This window comes from Mobula hypostoma, chromosome 5 (assembly GCF_963921235.1).
Source record: "Mobula hypostoma chromosome 5, sMobHyp1.1, whole genome shotgun sequence".
Lineage (NCBI taxonomy): Eukaryota > Metazoa > Chordata > Chondrichthyes > Myliobatiformes > Myliobatidae > Mobula > Mobula hypostoma.
This window is the reverse complement of record NC_086101.1, coordinates 114,639,308-114,649,861: the sequence shown is the minus strand read 5'-3', so window position 1 is coordinate 114,649,861 and position 10,554 is coordinate 114,639,308. Positions and strand designations below refer to the sequence as shown.

Below are 10,554 nucleotides of genomic sequence, written 5' to 3'. Positions count from 1 at the left end.
ATGGCATGTTGGCCTTCATAACAAGGGGAGTTGAGCATAGGAGCAAAGAGGTCCTTCTGCAGTTGTATAAGGCCCTGGTGAGACCCCACCTGGAGTATTGTGTGCAGTTTTAGTCTCCAAATTTGAGGAAGGACATTCTTGCTATGGAGGGAGTGCAGCGTAGATTCACTGGATTAATTCCAGGGATGGCAGGAATGTCATATGTTGAAAGATTGGAGAGACTGGGCTTGTATACACTGGAATTTAGAAGGATGAGAGGGGATCTGATTGAAACATATAAGATTATTAAGGGATTGGACACGCTAGAGGCAGGAAACATGTTCCCGATGTTGGGGGAGTCCAGAACCAGAGGCCACAGTTTAAGAATAAGGGGTAGACCATTTAGAACAGAGTTGAGGAAAAACTTTTTCACACAGAGGGTTGTGGATCTGTGGAATGCTCTGACTCAGAAGGCAGCGGAGGCCAATTCTCTGGATTCTTTCAAGAAAGAGTTAGATAGAGCTCTTAATGATAGCGGAGCCAAGGAATATGGGGAGAAGGCAGGAACAGGGTACTGATTGCGGATGATCAGCCATGATCATAGTGAATGGTGGTGCTAGCTCGAAGGGCTGAATGGCCTACTCCTACACCTGTTGTCTATTAATCAGGCTAAATCCTTAACTGGTCTATATTTGTTATAAATATCTATTTTAATTTAGTAGGGTTTTACTTTTACTGTAGCTTGAGCCATCTCTTGAACGTGGTCCTCAATAACCAACATATGCCACTTTTTTTCCCAGAGGACACACCTGGCAAATACAGGTCAGTCAAATTAATCTTGGTTGTGGAGAAGCTTTTAGAACCAATCATCAGGCAAAACATTAATAGACACTTGGATAAGATTGAATTGATAAAGAAAAGCAGGCACAATTTGCTAAAGTCAGATTGTGTTTCAAGCATATAGTCATACAGCAATACAGCATGAACACAGGCCCTTCGATGCTATCAGTCCATCCCGACCACAATGCCCACCAACTAGTCCCAATTTCCTGCATTTGGCCCATATCCCTCTAAGCCTCACTTCTCCAAGTACCTACCCAAGTGCTTCTTATTGTACCTTCCTCAACCACTTCTTCTGGCAGCTTGCTCTATATACTCACAACCCTCTGTGTGAAAAAGTTACCCCTCGCTCTAAGCATATGCTCCTTAGTTCTGGGCTTCCCTATGCTGGGAAAAAGACTGTTACCATTCACTTTATCTCTGATCTCATAATTTTAAACTTTTCTAGAAGGTTAAACAGTATAAATTAAACAGCATAGCTTCAAAAGACATGCAGAAACAGAGTAAGGTATCATGAAAACTTGTAGACTCGTCAACATTAGCGATGGAACCTTTTAAAAGCATATCTTCACTGCAGACTAAAGGGCTGCATCTCCATTTGAGACTTACTTCATTCAAGAGGGCTTTACCTGTGATGTACAGGGCCTAATCCACTACCTTCTGTTGGATTTACCGTTCAAAGGCATTGGTGTTTCCATACCAGGCCATGATGCAGCCAGACAATATACTCTCCACTAACCATCTATAGAAGTTTGTCAAAGTTTTTGATGTCATGCCAAATCTCCGTAGATTCCTAAGGAAGTAGAGGCACTGCTGTGCTTTCTTTGCAATTGCACTTACGTGCTGGATCCAGAACAGGTCCTCTAAAATAGGAATTTAAAGTTGCTAATCCTCTCCACCTCTGATCCTCCAATGAGGATTGGTTCATGGACCTCTGGTTTCTCTCCCCTGGTCTACAATCAATTCCTTGGTCTTCTTTGAGTGAGAGGTTATTGTTATTACACCACTCAGCTAAATTTTCAATCACCCTCCTGTATGCTGATTCATCACCACCTTTAATATGTCCCACAACAAGGGTCTCATCAGCAAAACTTGTATATGGTGTTGGAGATGTGCCACACATAGACGTAAAGCTAGCAGAGCAGGGTACAGCCTTCACAACCAGTGAGCACGTCTACATGAAACATTGTTGTAGGAAAGCAGCATCCATCATCAGAGATCCCCACCACCCAGGACATGCTCTTTTCTCAGAGCCTCAGAACTGACACCACCAGTTTCAAGAATAGTTACTACCCCACAACCATCTGGCTGTTAAACAAAAGGGAATAACTACACTCACTTGCCCATTCATTTAGATGTTCCAACAACCAATGATTTCACTTTAAGGCCTCTTTATTTTGTTATTTCATGTTCTCATTAGGTATTGTTATTTATTTTTATTTGTATTTGCACAGTTTGTTGTCTTCTGCACTCTGGTTGATCTTTCACTGATACTGTTATAGTTACTATTCTATAGATTTGTTGAGTATGCCTGCAGGAAAATGATTCTCAGCGTTATAAATGGTGACATACGTGTACTTTGATAATTAAATTTACTTTGAACATTGAAATGATGCAGCATATGCAAGAAGACACAAGAAAGTGGCAAGACATACTGAGAGTAGTTAATAAGTAGGTGGGATCCTGGGATTCCAAAATAAAGGCAAAGAGTACAAAAGTGAGAAAGTTGGACGGCATTGTCGGTACAGCTGTTGACTTATGTCTACAGCTACCCGGTTCAATCATATTATCTGGTGGTGTTTAGGTGAGTTAGTATGTTCTCCCTGTTGGTCTCCTCTGGATGCTGGCCAACAGCTTTTATAGTCTGAAACTCAGAATCAGGATATGAAATTCACTGCCTGTATGGATTATGGAAACTGAATAAATCAGTCAAAAGACAATCATATAGGCAACTGAGAAAGAATAAGCTAATGGGACAATAGTAGTGGAAGAAAACTAAAAAGATTAGAAATGAGAAGCCAGCATGGATTTGATGGGCTGAATTGCTTAACACTATGAAATAAAACGACTTTGCCAAAACTGTAATAAAAACCGAAAAAATCCCCTCCAAAAAATAATAGTGATCAAAAATTAGAGCATGGCTTATAATGGGGTCATCAGTGTCAGAAACAGTAGGATTTCTGGCAGATTCAATGCAGGAATGCCAAAAACTATTTCAGCTGATACATTTGCATCACACTCAATACTTTACTTAGGCCGGAGCTCAGCAAAATTCACCCTCTGTTTATCTGACCTTTCCTGGTGTTCTTTCTTTTTAATGTTGGGTCTCTGAATTCCTTGGGCCGAGTCAGACGATCTTTCTTCACCAACTGTACTGGAGATTCTTGCTTCCTTCGCCGCTTTAGTTCACTTTGAATTAGGTCCATGTCTACATTTTAAAACAAGGTTATCATTATAGTTTGTGTTGTTAATGAGGCAAATTGGTTTATTATTGTCAAATATATCAAGGCACAGTGAAAGACTTTGTTTTGCATGACATCCGTACAGATTATTTCATCATATCAGCACACTAAGGTAGAACCATTATTATTATTATCATTATTATTATTGTGATAGAGCACGCAATAGGCCCTTACAGCTATTTGAGCATCACCACCTGGCAATTCCCTGAATTTAACTCTAGCTTCATCAAGGGATAATTTACAATATCCAATTAACTTACCAACCAGTACGTCTTTGGACTGTGGGAGGAAACTGGGACACCCAGAGAAACCCACATGGTCATGGGGAGAACGTACAAACTCCTTATATACAGTGACGGGAATTGAACCTGGGTCACCTACACTGTAAAGCTTTGTGCTAACCACTTTGCTACTGTGCCACCCCAAAATTATTATAGAAGTAATGAGCAGATCTGTAGACAGAAGCTTGCAATAAGTTGCCACGCTCCAGAACTTGAAGCCCTTGTTACAAATTTTATAAGGCACTTTTTAATCTGTCCCTGGCCCAGGAAGTTGTCCCCACAAGCTTCAAGATTGCCACCATCGTGCCAGTGCCGAAGCATTCCACTGCCATGGGCCTGAATGACTTCCGCCCAGTTGCACTCACCCCCATCATTGCAAAGTGCTTTGAAAGACTGGTTCTATCACATCTGAAAATCTGTCTGCCCACTGCCCTGGACCCCCATCAATTTGCCTATCGCATCAACAGGTCAACAAAGGACGCCATCTCCATGACAGTTCATTCTGCCCTGACCAACCTGGACAGGCCCAACTCTCACGTCAGAATGCTGTTCATTGACTTTAGTTCGGCATTCAATACTGTGATCCCCTCCAAGCTGATCGCCAAAGTTCGCCAGCTTGGTATCAGCTCATCCCTCTACAACTGGACCTTGGACTTTCTGACTAACAGACCCCAATCAGTTAAGTTAAACAACCTCTCCTCCTCCACTCTCACCCTGAACACCAGCGTGCCTCAAGGCTGTGTGCGGAGCCCTCTTCTGTACTCCCTTTTCACCTATGACTGCATTCCCTTACATGGTTCTAACTCCATAATCAAGTCTGCAGACGACACTATGGTGGTTGGCCTGATCAGAGAGGATGACGAGACGGCTTACAGGGACGAGGTCCAGCACCTGGCCGTGTGGTGTGCCGACAACAACCTGGCCCTTAACACCCAGAAAACCAAGGAGATCATTGTGGACTTCAGGCATGCTAGGAGCCACACTCACATCCCCATCTATATCAACGGAGCTGTAGTGCAGTGTGTATCAAGCCTCAAATTCCTTGGTGTCCACATTTCCGAGGATCTCACCTGGTCCCTGAACTTCTCCATCCTGATCAAAAAGGTGCAACAGCGCCTTTATTTCCTGCGGAGCATCAAGAAAGCTCACCTCTGTCCCAGGATACTGACGGACTTTTACCGCTGTACCATTGAGAGCATACTCACCAACTGCATCTCAGTGTAGTATTGCAATTGCCCCGTATCGGATCGCAAAGCACTCCAGCGTGTGGTGAAAACTGCCCAGTGGATTATCAGCATCCAATTGCCCACCATTGAGAACATCTACTATAAACGCTGCCTGGGCAGGGCGAAAGGCATTATCAAGGATGCATGTCACCCTAACCATGGGCTTTTTACTCTTCTCCCATCCCGTAGGCGCTACAGGAGCCTCTGCTCCCTCACCAGCAGGCACAGGAAGAGCTTCTTCCCTGAGGCTGTGACCCTGCTGAACCTCACATCACAGCGCTAAGCAGTATTGCACACATATTGTACTGTCTCAGTAGTTTTATATTTGTGTGCTGTAGTACTTACTTTTTATTCACAGTTATTTTGTAAATAACACTATACTTTGCATTTCTGGTCAGATGCTAACTGCATTTCATTGGCTTTGTATCTATACTCGGCACAATGACCATAAAGTTGAAGCTAATCTAATCTAACACATGTGGTGGAAGGACACTCCTCTTCCTGTTTAACATGGTGTGGGGTGAAATTCAACTTCATGGTGATGCAAAATGGCTACTGGTATCCGTCAAATGATCTGGCCGGTATTTAGTGTCGTTGTTTTCATACCTTCAGACTGGGGTGTTAATCATTGACGCAAATGATGCATTTCAATGTTTCAAACAAAACAAATAGAGCTAATCCTTAAATTTTACAATGTACTATTGTGGAAACTCATGCCGGTTAAATATTTTTAAAACCATTGTTGTAATGTAAGAAATACACACAGCAGGATCCCACAAACAGCAATGTCACAATCACAATATAATCTTTTGCAGTGATGTTGGTTAAGTAATTATTTGCCAGGATGCCAGAGGGAAAATCCCTGCATTCATTATGTCATGGGATCTTTTACATTGACCTGAAGGGGAACTGCATCTCAGTTTATTATCTCACCTGAAAGAATATAACTCTGACAGTGCAGTGAATCTTTATAATACACTGAAGTGTCTGCCAAGATTGCAGGCTCAAGATGCTGTAGTAGAATAACAGATACTAAAATCCCATGAGAATGTTTTCTTCACCATTTTACTTTCCCTCTGAGTCTTGCCAGACACACTTAAACTGGATCACAGAATTGCAGCAACTTTTACACCTTGTGTTAATGCTACTAATTCAGGCAATTGAATCTGGCACACAATAATAGAGCTGGATTTAGCAGTGGAGAGTGTTGGGACAGTCTTCAAACTAAAGATGTGTCAATGTAGAGATATTTCCAGACTGAATAGGTTTGGACTTTATTCCTTGGAACATAGAAAACTGAGAGGAGATTTGATAGAGGTATACAAAATTATGAGAGGAATAGATAGGGTAAATGCAAGCAGGCTTCTTCCACTGAGGCCATGCGTTAAGAGCGAAAGGTGAAAAGTTTAAGGGAAAATGAGGGGAAGCTTCTTCACTAAGGGGGTGGTGAGAGTGTGAAACGAGATGCCAGTGCAAGTGGTGCACGCGAGCTCGATTTCAACATTTAAGAGAAGTGTGGATAGGTACATGGATGGGAGGGGTATGAAGGGCTATGATCTCAGAGCAAGTCAATGGGAGTAGGCAGCTTAAATGGTTCAGCACGGACCTATTGGGCCGAAGGGCCTGTTTCTGTGCAGTACTTTTCTATGACTCTATGACTGCTCTTAAATTCCCTTTAATCAAAATTTCTAGTTATATCTTGCTTTTTTAAAACTTTTTTTTTGACACTTGGTTGCACCACATACTGCTGCTCATGGCACATCATCCAGATTTTTCAACGTATAAACTCGATACTTCCCTTCTTCCTTCCTGGTTTTCTGCTGATGACTTCCAGTCGCAATAGGCACCCTGTCTGCACTATCCTATAAGTAAATATAAATTTTATTTCACATTTATATACCGTAAAAAGATTTTGAATATATTAGGACTACATGACATTCCATGTTATTGCAATTTTTCTCCTAATTATATCTTATGGATAGTCACAAATAGAAATGGATGGGGAACCAGAACTTACTTTTTGGAACTGAAAGCAGCAAGCCTTTAAGACTGCATTGGAAAAAAAGAATACTTTAAGTAATATAGGATCACTCAGAAACTACAAGTAGCAGATTACTCCTGGGGCTGAGAAAGTAACCTTTTAGATCTCATCTTCTGTCCCATCTATTATCACCCAACTTTGACCCCTCAACAAGATAAAACCAAAATTTTTACTTCCTACTTTTTGCCTTCTGTTTTAAAGGAACACTAATTACAACAGTTACAATACTACCCTCAATGTACTGAATTCACTCCTGCCCACTGGTACTGGAAACTCACCAGAAGATTTATGGATACCATTTGTTCTCTCTTTAGGAACACACGGCACAGGTGCATCCTTAGAAGAGGAGGCAGTCTGCACAGATGGACCATTCAAAAACCACTTAATAATGCCATTTACATTGTAAAATACATGCTGGCATTTATGCACGTTTTATTCCATATCTGCACTTTAATCTCTAACTTTAAGTTTTATATAATTCTTTATTCTTTATAGTTATTGAATGTTGCTGTTTTGTTTTACACTTTGCCCCCGACACACCACAGTAAATTCCAAATACATGTAAACGTATACGGTGAATAAAGCTAATCCTTGATCCTTCAAAGGCCCACTACAGACCCAGGAGTGAATGATCAAAGAAGTCCCCAGGATTGAATAACCCCCCCTACAACTGGGTGCCCAAATATCTGGCTAAAGTGCTGCCAAAACCTGAGGACCAGCAGCTTAAAATAATTAAAGTGGTGCTGTAATCTCTTACATTTTGCATACACATGGGGTACAGAAACAGCAGGCAGCCCAGGAGTCAAGAGAATCAGCTTAAAAATCTTCTGCAAGGCACTGTTTTGTGCAGTGCCCTCCACTCCAGATCTCCAGTCTAAATGGGAGGGACTCCCACACAAAGGAATCTCCACTGACGATACCCTTCTCTCTAAGTGGGACATCCTTTTGCAAGGGTTTCCAACCTTTTTTTATGCCGTGGACCTCTACCATTAACTGCGGGGTCCATGGACCCCAGGTTGGGAACCCCTGGCTAAGCACCAGTTGAACAGACTGACACAGTATGTGAGATGTTAGACAAGGGTGAAGAAGTGGAGAACGACATGGTCAGAAAATGCCTCTGTGCGATTTGAAATGGCATCGGGAGGTGGCTCATGTTGTGTGACAGGTACCCAAGGAGGCTTTCAAGGACTGGAACTGACAAACATGTAGAACAGAACAGAGATCAGCTTATTCAGAACTGTCCAAATAGCCCTAAGCCATCGTAACTCCTATTGCAACAGGACTGTCAACCATGAGATTCAGTGGCATGCAACTTACTCCTCCAACACCTTGTCCGTTCCTATATCCAGTCAGAGTGTCCTCCACCGTGAAGGCCTAAACACGAGGACTGTTAACACCTTTACAACTTCCAGATGTGACATTTGTTCTCCTGGATAACTTTAAAACCACTCCTCTTCAAAGATTCAAACTCATTGAATACTTCACTGTCTCATTTATTAATTTACCTCCAGTTTTGTTGTTCTTGTATTCACTGATCTGCACCAAATCCTGACTCTGGCAGTTTAAATTTTGTCTAGAATCCTTCATTGGTCTGATCTCTCCCTTTCTTTAGAACTTTCCCCAGATCTCAAAGGTCTCTGCACTATGTAATTCTAGTGCAAGACTTACTCCCTTTTTCCACCAGTACTGCCAAATCCCTCAGCCCTGGGCTTGCAATTCTCACCCTGACCCTTAATGCTTCTCCACCACTCTTTTAAATAAGTTTTGACTACTTGTCCTGATTACTTCCAACAAAGAAGCTTCAACCGGAGATATGAACTTGGTTTCTCATTCCACAAATTCTGCCTGAGCTGCTGAGTGTTTCCAGCATTTTTAGTTTTATCTTCTAAGATCTCTCTACATCACTTAGTAACAATTTGCTTACTGTTAATGCTCTTTGATCTGCTGTGTTAATAGTGTCACGTCAAAGCAAAGTGTTTTTACGTTCAAGATTCAAGATTGTTTATTGTCATTCTTCAGTACTTACTTACATACTGCCTGTTACATCGTTGGCACTTAGGGCAGCAATGAAGTTCGACCATCACACACAGATATAGGATTCTTCATTGATGTTTCTGTAACAATTTTTTTGACCAGTCAGTGATGTTACCCCTCACCTGAACCCCTGAATCCAGAAAGCCAGTGGACCACTCGAAGTCTGGCATCTATCCTTTGACCTGCCTGGCATGGGTGATGCTACCAAGAGCCAAAGCATAAAGTCCTGACTCCAGCCTACATAGCTTTCTAGGTCACTGAGGCATGCAAACCTCCAAACCCTACGACAAGCTTGTGGTCCGCTCGGAGGTCTTTCTTCGGTACAGGAGCGTAAAGGGGTATGAGATGATTGTTACTCCGGATTCAGTCATTTCGCTCTGTACTGAAGAACAACAATAAACAACCGTGAATCTTGATTCTTGCTTTCAGAACATTCACAATCACACAATTTCCAGCACAGATTAATTAAGCATCACCAAAGGTGAGTACTATATGCTGGAGCACAAACAATCTGCTGGAAGAACTCAGCAGCATCTGTAGGGGGAAAGGAATGGCTGAAATTTCAGGCTGAAACCCTGCATCATGAATATCCTAACCCAGAGATGCTAAGATCTAACTGCAGTATTCATACAGCAATCTCCACAGAGGTATTTAGCTCGGACAGGTGATATTTTTTGCTATAACTTACCTCATTCCAATCATCTTCAACGTTCTTGGATTTGGATCTTTTTGTTTTCTTGTTGTTACAAGGAGCTTCTATGGAATGAAACAAATATTTCAGTGGTGGTGATTCATGACATTTAAATATTGAGTAAGAATAATCACGTTCTGACTGCGTCATAGCCAATCAGAGTCTTGTCCTCAATTTTCATCACCTAAATTAGCACAACACTTTACAGTACCAGTGACCCAGATTCAATTCCCGCCGCTGTCTGTAAGGAATTTGTACGTTCTTCCCATGACCACGTGGGTTTCCTCCAGGTGCTCCAGTTTCCTCCTGCAGTCCAAAGGTTGGTAGGTTAATTGTCCTGTGATTAGGCTGGGGTTAAATCGGGGATTGTTGGGTGGCACGGCTAGAAGGGTCGGAACAGCCTGGTCTGCACTGTATCTCAATCAATCAATAAATAAATACAGGAAGACATTTAGTCTAAGCTGATTCCCAATAGTGTTAGTTATAAGAAAAGACTGGTCACATTTGAGCATCAGTTCAACTTGTAAGTAATTATCTGTGATCCTTTTCCAGGTAGTCTCAATTCAATGAATCAGTATGTAAATGATCTACCCTATAAACAAATAAATAAAGTCTCATGAAAAAGCTGAAGATATTAAGGTGAAATTGTTCTCATCATATTCACATCACATTTTAAAAATCCTGCTACAAACAGTGAATGGAGGCATTATTGAAGATGCATTGTCAGCGGAAGAATTTTTATCCTGTTATCAGTTTTTATCCCCAAAAAATTCCCAAGATCTAACTTAATAGATGCGTGAAAAAAAAATCTGATTCGTACTTCGATGGAACGATTTCTTGGGGCATAGGCAAATTAAGCAGATCTCTTACGTTAGGTCTTTTAGGAGTTTGAGAATTGGTATGTCACCAAAGACACTTCCAAATTTCTACAGATGTACCATGGAGAGCATTCTAGCTGACTGCATCACTGTCCGGTATGGAATAGAAGTGCTACTGCACA

General features: G+C 41.7%; 1 protein-coding gene across 1 annotated transcript in view; it reads right to left on the bottom strand.

Annotated features, from left to right (window-relative positions):
* Window positions 1-6,539: 6,539 nt before the first annotated feature.
* LOC134347330 (zinc finger CW-type PWWP domain protein 1-like) overlaps window positions 6,540-10,554 on the bottom strand; it is a 78,555-nt gene continuing 74,540 nt past the window's right edge. Inside the window, exons 10-11 of the mRNA XM_063049726.1 lie at window positions 9,552-9,619; window positions 6,540-6,650 (exon numbers count right to left, since the gene is read on the bottom strand). Coding sequence (XP_062905796.1) covers window positions 6,540-6,650; window positions 9,552-9,619 — 179 coding nt within the window. The remainder of the gene's footprint in view (window positions 6,651-9,551; window positions 9,620-10,554) is intronic.